This window comes from Oncorhynchus tshawytscha, linkage group LG09 (assembly GCF_018296145.1).
Source record: "Oncorhynchus tshawytscha isolate Ot180627B linkage group LG09, Otsh_v2.0, whole genome shotgun sequence".
Lineage (NCBI taxonomy): Eukaryota > Metazoa > Chordata > Actinopteri > Salmoniformes > Salmonidae > Oncorhynchus > Oncorhynchus tshawytscha.
The window spans coordinates 46,743,036-46,766,829 of NC_056437.1; the positions used below are offsets into that span (position 1 = coordinate 46,743,036).

The 23,794-nt window shown below is 43.7% G+C and overlaps 1 protein-coding gene across 7 annotated transcripts in view; it reads left to right on the forward strand.

The window, feature by feature from the left end:
- Window positions 1-23,794, forward strand: part of LOC112258060 (rho guanine nucleotide exchange factor 12-like) — a 149,215-nt gene that overhangs the window by 71,679 nt on the left and 53,742 nt on the right. For 6 of the 7 annotated variants that reach the window (XM_042326969.1, XM_024432140.2, XM_024432138.2 and 3 more), the window contains 7 exons: window positions 1,850-1,870; window positions 2,565-2,659; window positions 9,024-9,122; window positions 9,671-9,720; window positions 11,144-11,201; window positions 11,359-11,564; window positions 11,937-12,014. In XM_042326969.1, coding sequence (XP_042182903.1) covers window positions 1,850-1,870; window positions 2,565-2,659; window positions 9,024-9,122; window positions 9,671-9,720; window positions 11,144-11,201; window positions 11,359-11,564; window positions 11,937-12,014 — 607 coding nt within the window. The remainder of the gene's footprint in view (window positions 1-1,849; window positions 1,871-2,564; window positions 2,660-9,023; window positions 9,123-9,670; window positions 9,721-11,143; window positions 11,202-11,358; window positions 11,565-11,936; window positions 12,015-23,794) is intronic. The other variant, XM_024432139.2, reaches the window with a different exon arrangement.

Here is a 23,794-nt window from a genome sequence, read left to right on the forward strand (position 1 = left end):
TTCTTTCTTTTTTTACTATTTTCTACATTGTTGAATAATAGTGAAGACATCAAAACTATGAAATAACACACATGTAGTAACCAAAAAGTGTTAAACACATATATTTTATATTTCACATTCTTCAAATAGCCACCCTTTGCCTTGACAGCTTTGCACACTCTTGGCATTCTCTCAACCAGCTTCACCTGGAATGCTTTTTCAACAGTCTTAAAGGAGTTCCCACATATTCTGAGCACTTGTTGGCTGCTTTTCCTTCACTCTGCGGTCCGACTCATCCCAAACCATCTCAATTTGGTTGGGGGATTGTGGAGGCCAGGTCATCTGATGCAGCACACTCAATCACTCTCCTTGGTCAAATACCTCTTACACAGCCTGGAGGTGTGTTGGGACTTTGTCCTTTTTGAAAAACAAATGATAGTCCCACTAAGCCCAAACCAAATGCGATGGCATATTGCTGCCGAATGCTGTGGTAGCCATGATAATTAAGTGTGCCTTGAATTCTAAATAAATCACAGTTCGCGTCACCAGCAAATCACCCCCACACCACAACACCTTCTCATTGCTTTACGGTGGGAACCACACATGCGGAGATCATCTGTTCACCAACACTGCGTCTCACAAAGACACGGCGGTTAGAACCATAAATCTCAAATTTGGACTAAAGAACTGATTTCCACCGGTCTAATAGCCATTGCTCGTGTTTTTTGGCCCAAGCAAGTCTCCTCTTCTTATTGGTGTCCTTTAGTAGTGGTTTCTTTGCAGCAATTCGACCATGAAGGCCTGATTCACACAGTCTCCTCTGAACAGTTGATGTTGAGATGTGTTTGTTACTTGAACTCTGTGAAGCATTTATTTGTGCTGCAATTTCTGAGGCTGGTAAATCTAATGAACTTATCCTCTGCAGCAGAGGTAACTCTGGGTCTTTCATTCTTGTGGCGGTCCTCATGAGAGACAGTTTTGTCATAGCAATTGATGGTTTTTGTGACTGTACTTGAAGAAAGTTCTTGAAATGTTCCATATTGACTGACCTTCATGTCTTAAAGTAATGATGGAATGTTGTTTCTCTTGGCTTATTTGAGCTGTTCTTGCCATAATATGGACTTGGTATTTTACCAAATAGGGCTATCTTCTGTATACCAACCCTATCTTGTCACAACACAACTGATTGGATCAAACACATTAAGAAGGAAAGAAATTCCACAAATGAACTTCTAAGAAGGCACACCTATTAATTGAAATGCATTCCAGGTGATTACCTCATGAAGCTGGTTGAGAGAATGCCAAGCGTGTGCAAAGCTGTCATCAAGGCAAAGGGTGGCTATTTGAAGAATCTCAAATATAACATTTATTTAGATTTGTTTAACACTTTTTTGGTGACTACATGATTCCGTAAGTGTTATTTTATAGTTTTGATGTCTTCACTATTATTATTCAACGATCTAGAAAATAGTAAAAAATAAAGAAAAACCCTTGAATGACTAGGTGTTCCAAAACTTGACTGGTAGTGTATGTTCATTGTGTAACATTCTTGACGTAGCATGCAATGGCAATAAAAAGTTGCAGAATATAGTCACATGTGGTTGCGAATTAAGAAAACACTTTTAATAAATTCTCTAATGAACATGTTTTAGTCCAGGTACAGGCTTAATCAGTTGTTGCTTGACTTAACATTTCTGTACCTCACGAATGTCAAAATTCTACAGGCCCAAGGAGTCTTCATACAGTTGGCGAAAATGATCCTGTCTAGAAAATCTGAATAGGCATCACAATATAGAATTAGAACAGGACTTCACCAATGACAAAGAGTAGTATTATAGTTTTTAATCCTTTCTCAACTTTGTTTTTGCAGGGTTCCCAAAAAAGCAGCCAGGTAAGTTGTTTCGTTAATCTTTGTCCACATTGTCCATCACGAAGGACTGCAATCGTGACATCCAGATGAATATCTGCGTATAACTATAAATCATATGCCCCCAAGAGTTGGGACACCTGGTATGTGTCCATAATGGAACCTTATTAGATGCAGCCCTGTGTTTGAGTGGATTAATCCCAATGTGATTAGGCTTTAGGACCCCATACCGCCTTACACTCTGTTCAGCATATTAAGATTACACTTAATGTGTTTCGAATGGAATTAAGAAATTTAGAAATATTATGGCACGCAATGTCGGAGTCTGGAGTATAGTACGTAAACATTATTAGTGACCAGTGTTCCATTATTGAAGTGACCAGTGTTCCATGTCTATGTACATAGAGCAGCCACCTGTAAGGTGCAGGGATGAGTAACCGATTGGTAGCCGGCTAGTGACAGTGACTAAGTTCAGGACAGGGTACTGGGTGGTGGCCGGCTAGTGATGGCTATTTAACTGTCTGATGGCCTTGAGATAGAAGCTGTTTTTAATCTCTCGGTCCAAGCTTTAAAGTGCCTGTATTGACCTCACTTTCTGGATGATAGCTGTCATGTGTCTAGACCGATGTGTCGAGTCTGTTCTTCCTGTGTTTGTGTATGTGTCTGTCTGTCTGTGTGTGTGTTACTCACCATGCCATCTGTGTTTTTGTGTACCCAGGACCCTTAGCATTCTCAGCAAGGACCATCCCCCAGACAAGAAACCCAAGAGTGACAAAAACACAGTCCCACCTCTGCAGGAGTTTGACCCTACTGGTAAGTGTGCCAATATTCCAGGCCTTCCTCTGACACTGCATGCAGTTTCTGGATGGTAGGGAGTTCAGCCCCAGTGATATATACTGGACTGTCTGCAACACCCTCTGTAGTGCCTTGCAATCGAGGGCGGTGCAGAACCCATACCAAGTGGTGATGCAGCCAGTCAAGATGCTCTCAATGGTGCCGCTGTAACTTTATGAGGATCTGGGCCTCCCGAGTGGCGGTGTGGTCTAAGGCACTGCATCGCAGTGCTAGAGGCGTCACTACAGATCCCAGTTCGATCCCGGGCTGTGTCGCCGCCGGCCGCGACCGGGAGACCCATGAGGCGGTGCACAATTTGGCCCAGCGTCGTCCGGGTTAGGGGAATGGTTTGTCCGGCCGGGATGTCCTTGTCCCTTCGCGCTCTAGCGACTCCTATGGTAGGCCGGGCGCATGCATGTTGAAACGGTCACCAGTTGGACAGTGTTTCCTCTCTGACATCGGTGCGGCTGGCTTCCGGGTTAAGCGAACAGTGTGTCAATAAGCAGTGCGGCTTGACAGAATTGTGTTACGGAGGATGCATGGCTCTCGACCTTCGCCTTTTCCTAGTCCGTATGGGAGTTGCAGCGATACTGTATTGGATATCACGAACTTGGTGAGAAAAAAGCTGTTAAAATACAATAATAATAAGCTCTCGACCTTCTCCACTACAGCGCCGTCGATGTGGATGGGCGCATGCTCGTCCCTCCGCTTTCTGTAGTCCACGATCAACTCCTTTGTCTTGCTGAAGTTGAGGGAGAGGTTGTTGTCCTGTCACCACACTGCCAGGCCTCTCACTTCATCCCTGTAGGCGGTCTCATCACCTACCACCGTAGTGACATCAGAAAACTTGATGGTGCTGCGTGTCCACATGGTCATGGGTGAACAGGGAGTACAGGACTAGACTAAGCACACACCCATGAGGGGCCCATGTTGATGATCAGCGTGGCAGATGTATTGTTACCAATCGTCACCACCTGGGGCCGGCCTTCAGAAGGTCCAGGATCACATGTGGTCTGCTTGAAACATGTTGGGAGATTACAGACTGGGACAAGGAGATGTTGAAAATGTCTGTGTAGATATTTGCCAGAGGGTGTGTGCATGCTCTGAGAATCACATCAGCCACGGAGAGAGCGATCACAGTTGTTTGCCTCGAAGCCAGCATAGAAGGCATTCAGCTCGTCTGGGAGGTTTGCGTTACTGGGCAACTCATAGCTGGGGTTCCCTTTGTAGTCCATGATAGTCTGAAAACCCTGCCACATCCGACGAGCTTCAGAGCTGGTGTAGTAGAATTCTATCTTAGTCCGATATTGACCTTTTCCATGTTTGATGGCTTGTCGGATGTCGTAGAGGGCTTTCTTGTAAGTGTCCGTGTCCCGTTCCTCGAAAGCTGTAGGGGGAGGGATAAAAGCAAACAATGCCCCCTCCCTAACTGATAGTGGAGTGGTAGATGCCCACTTTACCTTTTTTCTCAGCTCAGGTACCTAAATACAACATAGACATATACACTTAGTGCATTCAACATTAGGAACACCTGCTCTTTCGATGACATATAAGGACCAGGTGAAAGCTCTGATCCCTTATTGATGTCACCTGTTAAATCCACTTCAATCAGTGTAGATTAAGGGGATGAGACAGGGTAAAGAAGGATTTTAAAGCCATTCAGAGGGTTAATGGGCAAGACAATATTTGTGTGCCTTTGAACGGGGTATGGTAGTAAGAACTGCTGGGTTTTTCAACATTTTCCCATGTGTATCAGGAATGGTCCACCACCCAAAGGTGATCCAGCCTACTTTACACAACTGTGGGAAGCATTGGAGTCAGCACGGGCCAGCATCCCTGTGGAACGCTTTCGACACCTTGTAGAGTCCATGCCCCGATGAGTTGAGGCTGTTCTGAGGACAAATGGGCATGCAACTCAATATAAGGAGGGTGTATATCATTTACACACACAAACACACACGTCAACTCAGACAGATCCAGGTCAGAGAGGCCCAGCTCATGAGCTCCATCAGCAACAGAATGGAAAATGAATGTGTTTATGCAACAGATGTTAGTGCATTGAATCGTATCGCATCAAACCGAATCGCATTGATTCGTTCCTCTAATCAAATCGAATTGCACCGAATCGTTTCAAACTAAAATGTATCGTTCCTGTATATTATCGGAGTCCCTGTATTTAACTAAGGCCTTTAGTCTCCCATTGACATCAATGCATGCTGAATCCAATCATTTGTTATCGTCCCCTTTCGGTCTGTAAAATTGTCATTGATCCTGCGGTAGGTAGCACGCCAATTCTCTCACTATCTCACATTAGATAATGGAATGTTAATTATGCAGTGTCTCAACATGAGAAAGTGATGCGGTGACATGCTGTAGCCTAGGTGGCTGCTGTAGCGCCAGTGTAATACCTATGTCTATTCACTAGACACCAAACTGAAGAAAACAAACCGAAGCGGGGTTGGACTACCTTGTCCAATAAGAAAGGTACATTTGATGTTTTCTGTCGCAAACCGTTTTTCAACTGAAAATGTTTCGCAACAAAAAACAAGATTCTTATTGCTTCCCACAATGTACCATTTGCCTAGGGTTTGTGTTGCCTAGGGTCCAAGACTGTTAATGAATATGACCCTGGTATTAAAGCTCCACTCTGGAGACTAGGAGCTAATGTTTGGTCTGGGCTGGGGGGTGAAATGGGAGCGCCGTGGCTCCCCAGCTGACAGACAGATAAACACGCAGCACCAGGCTGATGCTTATCTTCTGTTAGGCTGGGGAAATGCCAGCAGCAGCAAAATGAAACACACGCATTCTCTCACACACACACGCACGCGCGCACAGTCACAGTAATACATGCATGCACACTCGTACACACGTCACTGCTGCTGGAGTCTGAGAATGAAAGACACACACAGTCACGGCTGCTGGAGTTCGAGGTTGAAAGTGCACTTTGAGCCCTAGTCATGTGATGAGGTAGTCTGCTCTACAGACAAACGCAGCACCAAAATCCCTCTCTTGCTAGACTATGTGAAAGACTTTCTTGGAGTGACTATTCAATGCCCTGGTGACAGCATGTTTCCTAGTCAAAGCTGTTTGTAGTGTAAATGTATCCTCAGTACTGGGCGTTGTCACTTTGAACACTGTTCTTCTCACTGAGAAATTGGAATAAACAGAGAAGTGGTATGGTGTCCACTACACTAAGGTTCCAGGTCTGAATTGTAATTATGCTTTGATTCGCTGTTGATGTAAAAATACCCTCATAGGATGTTCTGTATGGTCTGGTACCACAGAAAGTTGTTAGTGTATTGTGAATATTACTTGTAGGTCTAGGGAATAATGGAAACATGCCATTTAAGCCTAACAATATACAGTATATATCAGTGTTTCTCAACCTCCGGTCCATGGTATGTTGCTGAACGGTCCCTGAGACTCTAATCTGGTCAGTTATACACAGCTAGTTTTAATGTAAGCTGTTCCGCAAGGAGGAAAAAATGGGTACAAAAACGGTTGAGAAACGTTTATCTTTATGCCTTCGTTTTCTTTGTATAAGCGCCATTTTAGGCCTTCCTCTGAATCATTATTCATTTGAATATTGCTCATCTTTTTTAACATTCATACCCTCAGTTACCATTTCAGTTTTTTTTTTTTTCAAGGGTGCGTTATCAAAAACAATTACTATTTGCAACAAAATTCAGACTAAGGTGCAGTCACACTGGCGAAGAAGACTTTCACTCTTTTTTTCTGTCATTGTTTATTTTCACCTCCCAATGTTTCTTTTTTGATTTTCTTGGCTTTTGGTGTTTTTTTCCCCTCTGTGTGTCCTGGTTGTGTTACTTTACCATGTGTACTGTCTGACGTGTTGTACTAGACGTGCATGTGCAGCAGACTGGCTGTGTAGTAGCCGAGGGAATCTCCTCCGAGTCCTGTGGTAAGATGGTCTAAACGGCTGTGTCTCAATAGTCTTTTAAATGACCTCCTTTCCTTTTCCTGTCATTTCCTTCATCTGGCATGTGGTAACTGGCCAGTGGACAGGTGAAAGCCAGATTCACCAGGACTAGGCTTTTTTTCATATTTCACCTATCACTTATCCAATCTGTTATTAAGTTCAGTGCAAAATAAGGGATGCAAGTAGAAGTGGACATTTTGCCCTCCCCCTATTGAGATATACCCTGTTAGTGTGTGGTGACTGTTTTTCTGTGGTGAAGTCCCCAGTCCTTCTGCCATGTGTCCCCCAGTCATTCACTCACACCCTAACACGAGTCCTACACCTCCTTTGTTCTCAGTTTATTTTATTTTGATTAAACTCAGCCTTGCCTTTTATTGCCCTGGCAGTGAACTTTCCCACAGTGTTTGGATGTTTTAGTGTTACATGGCCAGAGTAGCGTGAAGGAAGATGTTTGGGTTGAGGAAGGAACGCTACCAGGAGCGTTTGAGGGGGGTAAAAATACACCTGTTTAAGTCAATGTATGAAGACTCCTATTTAGGCCTGAAAATACATTTGACTCTAAAATGTTAAAGGGGCAGTTCAGCCAAATTACCTATTTATTTACATGCTTTGCTGTCATTAAGCTAGCTACTGCCACCAACCGTTAATGTTAGCATTTTGTAACCAAAAACCAATGTATGTCAATGTCCCCCAGTTAACACGCTTTCAATTTCATGTCCAGCTCATATCTAAAAGGGATTGTGTAGCCCAATAACTTTGATGTGATTTGGGCATGACATTTAAAACATGCTAACTGGGGGACATGAATTTACTTTGGTTCTTGGCTAGAAAATGCTATTATAGCAAGTGTTTTTCTGGTTCAAATGGGGGCTTAGGTGGGGGGCCGTTGCGAATGGCGTGGTCACCCACCAAATTTTTTGATGTTCTCCTCTTGGCTGCGGAGATAAAATGTTGCGGTTTTAAAACAAATTTCGTGCAATCATACACATTTTTCCATGGGACTGAGAGAACATTTTCAGTTTTAAAGTACATTTCCTGCAATTCTACGCTTTTTGCCATGACTTATACCATGTTCTTATGCAATCTGAGTGCCTCAAACATTATAACAAAGTCAGTGGGGGCCCCATGTCATGACAAAAATACTCCTGAATGCATCATTTTGTAAATTTTAGATTCTCCCTGACTGTCTGTCTGGGTTTTGATTGTTAGTTCTCAAAGATTATATTATTTAAAGAATATATATGTCCATTATATTTTCTGCATGACATTTACACTGAAATCTATTTTCCATCCAATTTTTTCCCTGAAAACAAAAAAAACTTAGGCAGTCCACCCAATACTTTTCTATGCAGAAAAAAATATGTACAGTGTCAGTCAGTGTCAGTGGCTAGTTTAACAAAACCAAAGCAATACATTGAGTAATAAGTTGTTGGGTTGCAACATTAGCCATTATTTGCCATTGCAACATGTCTTGCTGTGCCTCCTGCAACCTGGATTACTAGTTTAATCTGCTTTCTCATTTGACTTTTACAATATGCACTCCCTGTATATAATGACGATATTGGTTTGGCTGAACCATTGTGTTTGACCTGTTAGTGAAACTGACCTGCCTGTGAACTGGTGTGATCTTGTGTGTGTCTCTATTTGCAACTCAAACAACTCAAAATCTGTGTTCAAGCAAACATGACAGGGGGTGTTGTTGTCACTTATACCAATGTTCCCCAAACAACGTGTCCTCATATGAGTGTCAAACTGGGTTCTTAGAGGGTCATGTGTTATGCCATTATTAATAACAGCCTATCTTGGCATCATACTGATATTAAAGGGATAGTTCAGCAAATTTGTTTCGATATTTGTTTCCTTACCTTAAAGCAGTCTATGGACAACGAGTGACTGCAATCCACACATTTGTGCTATTCTGTCCTTGTGCATAGACTGCTTTCAAGTTCAGGGAAAAATATCTAATATGCAATTTAGTTGAACTATCCCTTTAACAACAATAAGCACTTTTCAAAATGCATCCATGTGTTAAAGGCTTTTGAAGGAGAGTGGAGTGCTATAATAACTGGGGTGTATTAAGTGTTTGAAAACAGGTATCAATCATTAATTTCTGCCACTCAATAGAAGCTTCAAAAGCCATTTTCCTCAGGCCTCGTCAACATTTTATAAAAACTACTAGCCATAAATACAGAGCTGAGCTATTGAAAGAGTACCTCTGCCACCAAGCAGACACATTGCCCTATGTATAGGAAAACAGTTTGACACCCACAGTTCGTATTATGCCCCGTCACGCACACCGTGTCCCACATCGCCATCCTTGTTTCCTCTCACTGTGCCAACCCGTGTGTTGTGTGGTGATGGTGAGTAACCCACCATATCTTTCTCTTCTGTCTGTCTGTGTAGGGCTTGTCCAGCGTTGTGTGATCATTCAGAAAGATGAGAACGGCTTTGGGCTGACGGTGAGCGGAGACAACCCTGTATTTGTGCAGCTGGTCAAAGAGGGTAAGGCCTTTTACATCCTATTCTAATCTACACCTTCCTGTGCTGTAGTCAAGGAAATGATGATGATACCTATTGCACTAATGCTAGTTAGCATTGCTAACTTCCTTCATTCTGGACACAGAGACATAAATGGTATCCACAAGTTCATCTGACTCTGGGGAAGTAGATAACGGCCCTTATTGCCAATAATCTCGAAGTATTCCTTTAATTGGTAAAGCATGGTGCTTGCAACCCTAGGGTAGCTGGTTCGATTCCCACTAGGGCCACCCATATAAAAATGTATGTATAATATATATAATGTTTTAAGAAAATGTAAGTGCATATCTTGGGGGTGTAAAACCTTTGACGTTAGATCAACATGTTTGATTGGGAGCAGAATATTAATATATATTCTACATCATATAGTCTTGATATCCAAGGCAACAATACAATGTATTGGATTTATCTCTGAATGTGTCATTATACAGTTGGATACAGTAATATCGCTAACCTTTTATATCATTCTCATTCCCATTACGTGTCCTGTCCTGTACTGTCTTCTTCTGCAGATGGCTCTGCCATGCGAGCGGGAGTCCAGACGGGTGATAGGATCATCAAGGTGAGGCTCATTCCCTCTCTGGGGCCCATTACGCTCTTCCTAGACATTACCCTTAGACTAATCTTTCATTGAAAGATGCATGTAGTAGCGTCTGTCAATAGACTGTGGGATGGGATGACTAACGAGGAACTTTGTTCGGGTACACTGATTTTTCGTGTCTGATCATTTTGGACAAATCACAATTTCGTAGGTTCTATTTGGCCCATAGACTTGCCCGAGACTTGCTGAGAGTTTTTGTTTAGAGGGGTGGAGACTTCGCTAGTACATTTTCAAACATGTCTCCCCCCAGAACTTAATTAAGCATCTGATGCAATTTCGCAATTTTATTATTGTCCGAGATAAACTGATCCTAGATCTAAGGGTTATCTTTCCAAAATCTTACCTTACGCATTTCAACCAAAATGCTAAACCGAACTTAGATCAGTGTGAAGGGGGAACTTCATTCTGCCACTGTCTCTTAGACAGAAACCGATCAGGGTGAAGTTTCCCCTAGGTACAGATCTAGGATCAGTATCCCCTAAACTTAACCATAGTAGGGAAAATGCTAAACTGACCCAAGATCAGTGTGTTGGGGCAACTTCATCCCGCCTCAGACAAGAGAACCCTGCAGGGTACTAAAGGTAGGTTGTGGGTCATGGATTAGGCCCCCTGCATACTTTCCCACTCTGCCCCCTGCTGGGTTGATGAGGAGCTACACCATAACATGGCAATGTATTCCAATGTCATTGGAAAGGGCAGGATGCCTTCATGCTGTGCGTAGTGTCAGTGCAGAAAATAAATTGTTAGTCTGTGTGGGGGAATCCCAACTTTCTAGTAATGAGATAGTGTGAGACTTTGGCAATCAAGCCATTTTTCTACTTACCCAGAGTCAGATTAACTCATTGATACAATTTTATGTCTCTGTGTTCAGTTTAAAAAAGTTGAAGTTAGTTTTGTGAGACATTGTTAATTAGCATTTCTGCAATGAATGGAAGTCTTTAGGTACAGCTTCCCTTTAAGTAAAATCTTCACTTAGTCATGCATGGATGTTGGATGTATGGATGTTTACACTTGAATGGGCAGGTAGTGCTGCAGGTTGGGCCATTTTCCCTAAAGATAGGTGGTTCGAATCTCTGAGCCAACTAGGGGAAACATCTGTTGATGTTATCTTGAGCAAAGCACTTAACCCTAATTGCCCCTATAAGTCGCTCTGGATAAGAGTCTGCTAAATTACTAAAATGTCAATTTAAAATGAATGAATATTTAGAAAGAAATAAGGTGTTTCTTGGCATGGAAATAAGTTATGTACGCCTGCTCCTGTTGAATGTACCCATTAACTAATATGGGGTTTCTAATCTGGGACAGAATGCATAGTCCTCCCATAGAAAGTGTTTCATTTTGATTGATGTTGTGACATATAGCAGATGTTCTGTTTTTGTTGCAGGTTAACGGGAGCTTAGTAACACATTCAAACCATGTAGAAGTCGTAAAGTTAATCAAATGTAAGTCAAAGTTGCCGTTTTATATCTAATTGTTCATAGACATGAAAAATCACAGGCTCTTCAAGAGACACACTTTCTTAAAGCTAACAAGTAGTAGCCTTTAATGCATTTTGACCTGCTTAAAATGTAACCAAACTCTCTTGTCTCTCTGTGTCAGCGGGCTCCTATGTGGCCCTCACAGTGCTGGGGAGGCCCCCGGGACTGGCCCAAGTCCCCCTGTCAGAAGGCGAGGGTGGAGACCCAGGGGTCCTGTCGTCGTCCCTCTCCTCACCCCACTCTCCGGGAACAATGGGGGGAACAGGGGAGCGCTGCTCCACCTCCACCAGTCCCCAGGACCACATCATCTCCCCGCTGTCCCTCTGGGTACGACTGATGGCCACCTTTGCTCTGTGGCTGCAACTGAAATGGCATCCTTTTCACTATATAGAGTAGGGTGCCATTTCAGATGTCTCTTTTGTTCTTTCTCTCTGTCTCTGTCTCTCTCTCAGCCTCCACAGTTCCCTTCTTCACCCGTCCCCATCCCCCCGTCCTCTTTCCCACTTCAGCTTACACCCACCCCTACTCACTCTACCTCTTTCACTTTCTAACTGGATCTGTATTCTCACGCTTCTCTCACTAGTTTCCTCAATTTTTTCATAAATCTGTCACTCTCCCTCTGCTGCACTTGTCGCTGTCCTGTCCGGAAGCAAACAGTCTTATAATTTATGTTTTTCTTTACTTTGGTTGGTCCCTAAGGAGGAGAATAACGCTGTACACAGCCAGAAGGTGGACATCTTACAGAAGATGCTGTCCAAGCAGCAGCAGGACTTACAGGCAAGACACACACACACACATAGTATCACCATACTCTGAAGTTTTCTACATGAGATGAGACAGTCATCTAGTCAAACTTTTAATCTTTGATTTGAATGAGATAAATCAAATTCCGAGTATTCTTTGGAATTGACAATGTTTTTTATATAGTTAGGTTCATAGGACCTGGAGCCATGTTCATGAAGCATCTCAGGTCCGCCCTGTACATCAATGATACTATATGATTCCTATTTTATTTTTTACCTTTATTTAACTAGGCAAGTCAGTTAAGAACAAAATCTTATTTTACAATGACGGCCTACCCCGGCCAAACCCTCCCCTAACCCGGACGACGCTGGGTCAATGTGCGCTGCACTATGGGACTCTCGATCACGGCCAGTTGTGATACAGCCCGGGATTGAACCAGGGTCTGTAGTGACGCCTCTAGCACTGTCTTAGACCGCTGCGCCACTCAGGAGCCCAAATACAGACCCAGATTAAATACAAATCATTCACACATGAAATTGTCATCAACGCTTAATCATGTCATTGCGCATGTTGCTGCTTATTCATTATGTTAATTTACAGCACAATTCAGTTCCTAGCAGCATCCATAGTAGTGGCATCATTCCAGTGTAGCATAGAATACTCACTGAGTTTCCTTAAACACCATGTGACCGTCCCCATCTCTCTTCAGTCTTATGTTCCAAAATTTGAAATTGGGGAAGTAATGCTGCTTAAAAAATGTATACATTTGTAATCCCATTTTGGAGAAAAAGGCATTCAAACATTTTGCTCTACATGAATCCTTGGGAAACATATATTTCGTTAAGGAATACTTTCACCAAATTGCCTAAATGGATTCTCTGAACATTCTCACAAACTTCCCCCACTAGGCAAACCATTAACAGTATTAAATTGCCTATTGTTGTATAATAAAGATAACCTTTCACATTGAACAGCTACAGTGCTGCTCTTTGTTTATGCCCATTTAGCATCGTTCACACCCTCTTAAGCCTTAGACTCACCTAGGGTTGTTGCAGTGACCTTATTACCACTATACATTTATATTTTTGACATTTAGCAGACGCACTTATCCAGCATCTGCTGGTCCCTCATGGGAATCAAACCCACAACCCTGGCATTGCAAGCACCATGCTTTACCAACTGAGCCACACATGACCGTCATTGTAATCTCCTCTAATGCCCTCTGGACATGCATTGGTAGTACCCAACTTGCTTAAAGCGTTAGCCTACATTTATAGTGAATTTGTATTTGATTTTGAATAGCCTAGTAATAGTTTTTTTTTCTCATACAGGATGACACATTACCTTTAGCTACAGAATATCTGAACACCATGTGTTTCCATCTCTCTCTCCTTCATTCCTTTCTCAAGCATGCAGAGAGAGGGGATGTCAACAGTTGAATTGTATATGTTTCCTTATGAAAACATGTTACTATCAATGTTCCCGAACAGATTTCACTTGGTTTCCCAAATTCAGCGCACGGTAGCTGCAGGAACAGGGTTGGAGAGCCCATGACATACAGAGTTTGGGAGGAATATCACCTGTCGCATGGCGAGAGGCTCCATGCTCCTCAAACAGTGGTTGATACATGTAGTGAAATAACATGAGTAGCCTACCCAGCATGGAAAAACTATCTGGCAGGAAAGCGGTCTCCATTCGCTATTCGAGTGCATATGAATGTCCTGCCCATTTCTACATACAGTATCAATAAAGACAATATTAAATTGAGAATAGTCTGATGGGTGAAAATATTATCACTTGATAAGAGAACTGTGTTTGCAGCCTGAGGCAAGGAACATAGTGCAAGCTTTTTTTGTGACCTTTTCAAATCATTAATAGCCTACAGTCGCATCATGCAGCCCATATATGTTTTGATTTCATTCACAACTAAAGTTGCCAAATAATTCTAAATCTAGCATATAGGACATGTTTCAAATGATCACTTTTATGCTCAAGGTAGCCACTTCATATGCAGACTTGCTCCTGAATATGAAGAATATCCTCTTTTATTTATTCGGCGAAGTTGAGTTGTATTCTTCTTACTGTAAAATCATATAATATAAAATAATGACACGGGACTTACAGTGCATTCACAAAGTATTCAGACCCCTTCACTCTTACAACATTTTGTTACGTTACAGACTTATTGTCACACCCTGACCATAGTTTACTTTGTATATTTCTATGTTTTGGTTGGTCAGGGTGTGAGCTGAGTGGGCATTCTATGTTTGTCTATTTCTATGTCTGGCCTGATATGGTTCTCAATCAGAGGCAGGTGTTAGTCATTGTCTCTGATTGGGAACCATATTTAGGTAGCCTGGGTTTCACTGTGTGTTTGTGGGTGATTGTTCCGGTCTCTGTGTTTGCACCAGATAGGACTGTTTCGGTTTTCACATTTTCATTATTTTGGTAGTTTTTTCATGTATAGGTTTTCCTTTATTAAAATAACATGAATCATCACAACGCTGCATTTTGGTCCGACTCTCCTTCACCACAAGAAAGCCGTTACAGAATCACCCACCACAACAGGACCAAGTGGCGTGGTAACAGGCAGCAGCAGGAGCAGCGCGACAAGAATTTCTGGACTTGGGAGGAAATCCTCGACGGGAGAGGACCCTGGGCTAAACCAGGGAGTGTAGCTGCCCCAAGGTGCAGCGAGAGAAGGACTGGACATGGGAGGACGAACTGGACGGTGAAGGACCCTGGGCTCAGCCTGGAGAATATCGCCGCCCCAAAGAAGAACTGGAGGCTGCGAAAGCTGAGAGGAGCAGGTATGAGGAGGCAGCACGGCGACGCGGATGGAAGCCTGAGAGTCAGCCCCAAAAATGTCTTGGGGGGCTCACAGGGAGTATGTCTATGCCAGGTAGGAGACCTGCGCAAACTCCCTGTGCTTACCGGGGGCTAGAGAGACCGGGCAGGCACCGTGTTATGCAGTGGTGCGCACAGTGTCCCCAGTGCGGGTGCATAGCCCGGTGCGGTATATTCCAGCTCCGTGTATCGGCCGGGCTAGATTGAGCGTAGAGCCAAATGCCATGAAGCCGGCTCTACGCATCTGGTCCCCAGTGCGTCTCCTTGGGCCGGCTTACATGGCACCAGCCTTGCGCACGGTGTCCCCGGTTCGCCTGCATAGCCCAGTGCGGGCTATTCCACCTTGCCGCACTGGCAGAGCGACTGGGACTATTCAACCAGGTAAGGTTGGGCAGGCTCGGTGCTCAAGAGCTCCAGTGCGCCTGCATGGTCCGGTCTATCCAGTACCACCTCCACACCCCAGCCCTCCGGTAGCAGCTCCCCGCACCAGGCTTCCTGTGCGTGTTCTCGGTCCAGTGCCAGCACCACGCATCAGGGCTACAGTGCGCCTCGCCTCTCCAGCGCTGCCAGAGCCTTCCTCCTCTCCTGCGCTGCCGGAGTCTCCCGCCTGTTCAGCGCTACCAGAGCCTTCCTCCTCTCCTGCGCTGCTGGAGTCTCCCGCCTGTTTAGCACTGCCAGAGCCTTCCGCCTCTACAGCGTGGCCGGAGTCTCCTGCCTGTTTAGCGCAGCCAGAGCTGCCAGCCTACATGGAGCAGCCAGAGCTGCCAGTCTGCATGGAGCAGCCAGAGCTGCCAGTCTGCATGGAACAGCCGGAGCTGCCAGTCTGCATGGAGCAGCCGGTGCTGCCAGTCTACATGGAGCAGCCAGAGCTGCCAGTCTGCATGGAGCAGCCAGAGCTGCCAGTCTGCATGGAACAGCCGGAGCTGCCAGTCTGCATGGAACAGCCGGAGCTGCCAGTCTGCAAGGAGCTGCCAGTCTGCAAGGAGCTGCCAGTCTGCATGGAGCAGCCAGAGCTGTCAGTCTGCAAGAAGCCGCCAGAGACGCCAGTCTGCATGGAGCAGCCAGAGCCGCCAGTCAGCATGGAGCAGCTAGGGCCGCCAGTCAGCATGGAGCAGCCAGAGCCGTCAGTCTGCCAGGATCCACCAGTCAGCCAGACTCTTCCAGATCCCCCAGTCAGCCAGACTCTTCCAGATCCGCCAGACTCTTCCAGATCCACCAGTCAGCCAGACTCTTCCAGATCCGCCAGTCTGCCAGACTCTTCCAGATCCGCCAGTCTGCCAGACTCTTCCAGATCCGCCAGTCTGCCAGACTCTTCCAGATCCGCCAGTCTGCCAGACTCTTCCAGATCCGCCAGTCTGCCAGACTCTTCCAGATCCGCCAGTCTGCCAGACTCTTCCAGATCCGCCAGTCTGCCAGACTCTTCCAGATCCGAAAGTCTGCCAGACTCTTCCAGATCCGAAAGTCTGCCAGACTCTTCCAGATCCGAAAGTCTGCCAGACTCTTCCAGATCCGAAAGTCTGCCAGACTCTTCCAGATCCGCCAGTCTGCCAGACTCTTCCAGATCCGCCAGTCTGCCAGACTCTTCCAGATCCGCCAGTCAGCCAGGATCTGCCAGAGCCTTCCTCCTCTCCTGTGCTGCCGGAGTCTGAAGAGCCCCTCTATCCCGAGCTGCCCCTCTGTCCCGAGCTGCCCCTCTGTCCCGTGTTATTAAGTAGGGTTGCCGTGGCTAGGAGGTCACGGAAGCGGACAAGGTGGGGGAAGACTACGGTGAAGTGGGGGCCACGTCCAGCACCAGAGCCGCCACCGCGGACAGATGCCCACCCAGACCCTCCCCTATAGGTTCAGGTTTTGCGTCCGGAGTCCGCACCTTGGGTACTGTCACACCCTGACCATAGTTTACTTTGTATATTTCTATGTTTTGGTTGGTCAGGGTGTGAGCTGAGTGGGCATTCTATGTTTCATGTCTAGTTTGTCTATTTCTATGTCTGGCCTGATATGGTTCTCAATCAGAGGCAGGTGTTAGTCATTGTCTCTGATTGGGAACCATATTTAGGTAGCCTGGGTTTCACTGTGTGTTTGTGGGTGATTGTTCCGGTCTCTGTGTTTGCACCAGATAGGACTGTTTCGGTTTTCACATTTTCATTATTTTGGTAGTTTTTTCATGTATAGGTTTTCCTTTATTAAAATAACATGAATCATCACAACGCTGCATTTTGGTCCGACTCTCCTTCACCACAAGAAAGCCGTTACACTTATTCTAAAATGTATTAAATCGTTTTTTTCCCCTCATCAATCTACAAACAATACCCCATAATGACAAAGCAAAAACTTTTGCTTTTTTTAACCTTTTTACAAATGTATTATAAAAACCAGAAATACCTTATTTACCTAACTATCCAGACCCTTTGCTATGAGACTCGAAATTGAGCTCCGGTGCATCCTGTATCCATTGATCATCCTTGAGATGAAAAAGTGAAGGGGGTCTGAATACTTTTCCCGAATGTACTGTATAAGCGTATCTTGTCTGATAAATGAACAAGCCTATGGCATGGCGCATAGCCAGATAACATACAGTAGGCCAACTCGTATTCTGTTCTCCTGAAATAGTATCTTAAACAATCCTCCTCCTCACCTCAAATAATTTTATAAAACACTTAATCAACAATGGCACTTGACCCAACTGCTCGGCCAAGGTGCTACAGGGAGTAGTGCGTACAGCCCAGTACATCACTGGGGCCAAGCTTCCTGCCATCCAGGACCTCTATATCAGGCAGTGTCAGAGGAAGGCCCTAAAAATTGCCTAGACTCCAGCCACCCTAGTCATAAACTGCTCTCTCTGCTACTGCACAGCAAGCGGTACCGGAGGTCTAAGTGTAGGTCAAAAAGGCTTCTTAACAGTTTCTACCCCCAAGCTATAAGGCTGCTGAACAGCTAATCAAATGGCTACCCGGGCTATTTCTATTAACACCCCCCTTTTTTATACTGCTGCTACTCACTGTTTATTATCTATGCATAGTCACTTTACCCTTACCTACATGTACACATTACCTCAATTACCTCGACTAACCTTTACTCCTGCACATTGACTCGGTGCCGGTACCCTCTGTATATAGCCTCTTTATTGTTATTTTGTTACTTACATTTTTTTACATTTGTTTATTTAGTAAGTCTTTTCCTAAAAGAATCGGACCCTTTTTTTCAATTTTCACCTAAAATGACATACCCAAATCTAACTGTCTGTAGCTCAGGACCTGAAGCAATATGCATATTCTTGATACCATTTTAAAGGAAACAGTTTGTAGAAATGCGAAATTAATGTAGTAGAATATAACACATTAGATCTGGTAAAAGATAACACAAAAAAAACATGAGTTTTCAAAAAAAGTATGACTTAGGACTCTAGGTGCAATTTTGATTTTGGAAACTAGATGGCAGTAGTATATGTGCAAAGTTTTAGACTGATCCAATGAACCATTGCATTACAGTTCAAAATGTTGTATTAAGTCTGCCCAAATGTGCCAAATTGGTAAATTGATACATTTTCAATTATAGAGAACATACATTTTGTATTACCATATCATTTTTGTAAGTTTACACAATCCCAGGAATGTAATAAATTATGTTTAATTAGCTTCCCTACAGAAAAGACACTAACCTTCATACATCTATATGGGGGGGGCAGACACAGCAGAGGTTCAAACGGTAGATCCAAGGTCCTACATTTGAATATAAAAATGTATTTTATCAAACAACACTATGCTACATTTTATCTCTGGGACCCTCAGGATGACAAATCAGAGCAAGATTACTGAATATAAGTATATTATTTACTTTCAGAGGTAAATGTATCAAAGTTTTTTGTTGTTGTGCACTCTCCTCAAACAATGGTATGGTATTTTTCCACTGTAATAGCTACTGTAAGTTGGACAGTGCAGTTAGTAACAAGAATTTAAGCTTTCTGTCCATATAAGACATGTCTTCTTGTTACTTACAACGTCATGCTAATCACATTAGTGCATGTCAGCTCAACCGTCCCGCAGGGGGGACACTGATCCTGTAGAGGTTTTAAAATTGCATTGTTTCAAAATTGCATTGTTGGTTAAGGGCTTGTAAGTAAGCATTTCACGGTTGTATTCGGCGCATGTGACAAATAACATTTGAATCAATTTTAGCGTCGGAGCTGGTGTAATAGGATTCCACCTTCCTCCTAAATATTCCTTTTGCGTGTTTGATGCGTCGTTGGAGGTCATAGCAGGCTTTCTTGTAAGCGTCCGTGTCCCGTTTCTTGTAAGCGGTAGCTCTAGCCTTTAGCCCAGCGTGGATACTGCCTGTAATCCATTGTTTTTGGTTTGGATACGTTTGTATAGTCACTGTGGGGATGACATTGTCTATGCACTTACCTATGTACCTACATCGATTCGGCCAAGGTCAATACTTGTAAATGAAAACACTTCAATTATTAAATGCTCACCTTGTACCTATGTTTGTGCTCTGTACAATGGTTCCTCCTGTAAAAGTTGTGCCATACTGCAGCACACCTTGCGGGCTGCCGCAGAATTATATGGCACGTTATTTAAGTGTCAGCCATTGTTTCCATTAATGCTAGTTAGTGATAGTTTGACCACCAGAGGGAATCTTTGAGAAGCATTTGACAGTCTTTAATATTGGCTGTACAAGAGAATTTAAAACCTTTTTTGTAAGAAGATAGTATATGAGATTGATTTTAAAAAATTTAGCTTAATTAATTTGATAAATATTATGGTGTTTCTATTACAAGAAAAATGAAACCCTCAGAAAATCTGGCGCTGTTAAACCTGACCGGTCGGGAGTAGGCTACAGTACTAAGAGTAAAATAATAACATGTCCACACCCTAATTGTAGTCTAACCAATACCCAAACAGAGATTCAGTGAAAATAAAATCTCATTGATTTATCAAGACCAGTTGCCATGCTTGTCTCAGAGCAGTGTGAAAAGGTGCTGAAATAGTTGACCACACGCAGGTAGGCTATTGCTTCAAATCCTATTGCACTGCATATTAAACTGACATTATTATTGCTATATTCCACCCTATATTCCACACGTTACTCTCTCTCGCACATACACTTGCTGTCTTGACCTCTGAATGCTCGGCTATGAAAAGCCAACTGACATTTTCTCCTAAGGTGCTGACCGGTTGCACCATCTATAACCACTGTTTATATTATTTGACCCTGCTGGTCATCTATGAATGTTTTGAACAGCTTGATGATCTAGCCTTCATGGCCATGTACTCTTATAATCACCAACCAGTTTGGATTTAAGTATAACTTTTGTATGACTGACTCCTTTAGTGAGAGGTCTAATGCGTTAATATTTAATCATTTCTGCCATGTGAATTCATATTCATTATATAAATAGGCCCATGTGCACCTTGATATTGGGGGTGCGCCATGCAGCCGTGCCTAACGGGGAAAGGGGGGATGGAGCCGGTCGGGCGCAACCCAGGCGACATGGCGATGCGGGGATCGGAGCTCGTGTGAGAGCCGAAGCCACCCTCCCGACCCAGAACCCCACGCCGAGGGAAGGGAGAAGCGGAGGATGTGGGCCCCCTACCCTACCCTACCCAGTCCTCAGAGAGTCATAGATACTCCCGCCGTTTATCCGTGCTTCATTGGTCTGTTTCGCTTGATGGCCCTCCGATCTGTACTTGTTAGATGGCCCTCCGACCTGCAACCGTTTTCTACGGTTATATACAGTTGAAGTCGTAAGTTTACATACACTTAGGTTGGAGTCATTAAAACTTGTTTTGCAACCACTCCACAAATGTCTTGTTAACAAACTAGAGTTTTGGCAAGTTGGTTAGGACATTTGCTTTGTGTGTGACACAAGTAATTTTTCCAACAATTGTTTACAGACAGATTATTTCACTTATAATTCACTGTATCACAACTCCAGTGGGTCAGAAGTTTACATACACTAAGGTGACTGTGTCTTTAAACAGCTTGGAAAATTCCTGAAAATGTCATCATGCCTTTAGAAGCTTCTGATAGGCTAATTGACATCATTTGAGTCAATTGGAGGCATGGATACATTTTTCTGCATAATTTTTTGACAGAAAATGGCGGATTTTTGCAATGTTTCGTAGATGGAAAAAAGCTATCCTTGCAACAGTCTTGATATGTTCATCAAAAGAGAGATCAGGGTCCAGAGTAATGCCTAGGTCCTTCACAGTTTTATTTGAGACGACTGTACAACCATCAAGATTAATTGTCAGATTCAACAGAAGATCTCTTTGTTTCTTGGGACCTAGAACAAGCATCTCTGTTTTGTCCGAGTTTAAAAGTAGAACGTTTGCAGCCATCCATTTCCTTGTCCGAAACACAGGGTTCCAGGGAGGGCAATTCTGGGGCTTCACCATGTTTCATCAAAATGTACAGCTGTGTGTCGTCCGCATAGCAGTGAAAGTTAACATTTGATGTTTTCGAAAACAATAGTGGTCCTAAAACGGAACCTTGAGGAACACCAAAATGTACAGTTGATTTGTCAGAGGACAAACCATCCACAGAGACAAAATGATATCTTTCTGACAGATAAGATCTAAACCAGGCCAAGAATGTGGTGATCGATGGCATCAAAAGCAGCACTAAGGTCTAGGAGCACTGGGACAGATGTAGAGCCTTGGTCTGACGCCATTAAAAGGTAATTTGCCACCTTCACAAGTGCAGTCTCAGTGCTATGATGGGGTCTAAAACCAGACTGAAGCATTTTGTATACATTGTCTTCAGGAAGGCAGTGAGTTGCTGTGCAATAGCTTTTTCTAAAAATGTTGAGAAGAATGGGAGATTCGATATAGGCCGATAGTTTTTTATATTTTCTGGGTCAAGGTTTGGCTTTTTCAAGAGAAGCTTTATTACTACCACTTTCAGTGAGTTTGGTACACATCCCGTGGATACCAAGCCGTTTATTATGTTCAACATAGGAGGGCCAAGCACAGGAAGCAGCTCTTTCAGTAGTTTAGTGTGAATAGGGTCCAGTATGTAGCTTGAAGGTTTAGAGGCCATGATTATTTTCATCATTGTGTCAAGAGATATAGTACTAAAACACTTGAGTGTCTCCCTTGATCCTAGGTCCTGGCAGAGTTGTGCAGACTCAGGACAACTGAGCTTTGGAGGAATACGTAGATTTAAAGAGGAGTCTGTAATTTGCTTTCTAATGATCATGATCTTTTCCTCAAAGAAGTTCATGAATGTATTACTGCTGAAGTCAAATCTATCCTCTTTTGGGGAATGCTGCTTTTTAGTTTGCTTTGGGACAGTATCAAAAATTAATTTGGGATTGTTCTTATTTTCCTCAATTAAGTTGGAAAAATAGGATGATCGAGCAGCAGTGATGGCTCTTTGATACTACACAGTACTGTCTTTCCAAGCTAGTCAGAAGACTTCCAGTTTGGTATGGCGCCATTTTCTGGCAGCTTGCTTCAGAGATCGGGTATTTTCTGTATACCAGGGAGCTAGTTTCTTATGACAAATGTTTTTAGTTTTTAGGGGTGCGACTGCATCTAGGGTATTCACAAGGATAAATTGAGTTCCTCAGTTAGGTGGTTAACAGATTTTTGTCTTCTGACATCCTTGGGTAGGCAGAGGGAGTCTGGAAGGGCATCAGGGAATCTTTGGGCTGTCTGAGAATTTATATCACGACTTTTGATGATCCTTGGTTGGGGTCTGAGCAGATTATTTGTTGCGATTGCAAACGTAATGAAATGGTGGTCCGATAGTCCAGGATTATGAGGAAAAACATTAAGATCCACAACATTTATTTCATGGGACAAAACTAGGTCCAGAGTATGACTGTGGCAGTGAATAGGTTCGGAGACATGTTGGACAAAACCCACTGAGTCGATGATGGCTCCGAAAGCCTTTTCGAGTGGGTCTGTAGACTTTTAAATGTGAATATTAAAGTCACCAAAAATTAGAATATTATCTGCTATGACTACAAGGTCCGATAGGAATTCAGGAAACTCAGTGCGGAACGCTGTATATGGCCCAGGAGGCCTGTAAACAGTAGCTATAAAAAGTGATTGAGTAGGCGGCATAGATTTCATGACTAGAAGCTCAAAAGACGAAAACGTTGGGTTTTTTTTGTAAATTGAAATGTGCTATCGTAAATGTTAGCAACACCTCCGCCTTTGCGGGATGCACGGGGGATATGGTCACTAGTGTAACCAGGAGGTGAGGCCTCATTTAACACAGTAAATTCATCAGGCTTAAGCCATGGTTGTCAGGCCAATCACATCAAGATTATGATCAGTGATTAGTTCATCGACTATAACTGCCTTGGAAGTGAGGGATCTAACATTAAGTAGCCCTATTTTGAGATGTGAGGTATCACAATCTCTTTCAATAATGGCAGGAATGGAGGAGGTCTTTATTCTAGTGAGATTGCTAAAGTGAACACCACCATGTTTAGTTTTGCCCAACCTAGGTCGAGGCACAGACACTGTCTCAATGGGGATAGCTGAGCTGACTACACTGACTGTGCTAGTGGCAGACTCCGCTAAACTGTCAGGCTGGCTAACAGCCTGCTACCTGGCCTGTACCCTATTTCATTGTGGAGCTAGGGGAGTTAGAGTCCTGTCTATGTTCGTAGATAAGATGAGAGCATCTCTCCAGCTAGGATGGAGTCCGTCACTCCTCAACAGGCCAGGCTTGGTCCAGTTTGTGGGTGAGTCCCAGAAAGAGGGCCAATTTTCTACAAATTCTATCTTTTGGGAGGGGCAGAAAACAGTTTTCAACCAGCGATTGAGTTTTGAGACTGCTGTAGAGCTCATCACTCCCCCTAACTGGGAGGGGGCCAGAGACAATTACTCAATGCCGACACATCTTTCTAGCTGATTTACACGCTGAAGCTATGTTGTGCTTGGTGACCTCTGACTGTTTCATCCTAACATCGTTGGTGCCGACGTGGATAACAATATCCCTATACTCTC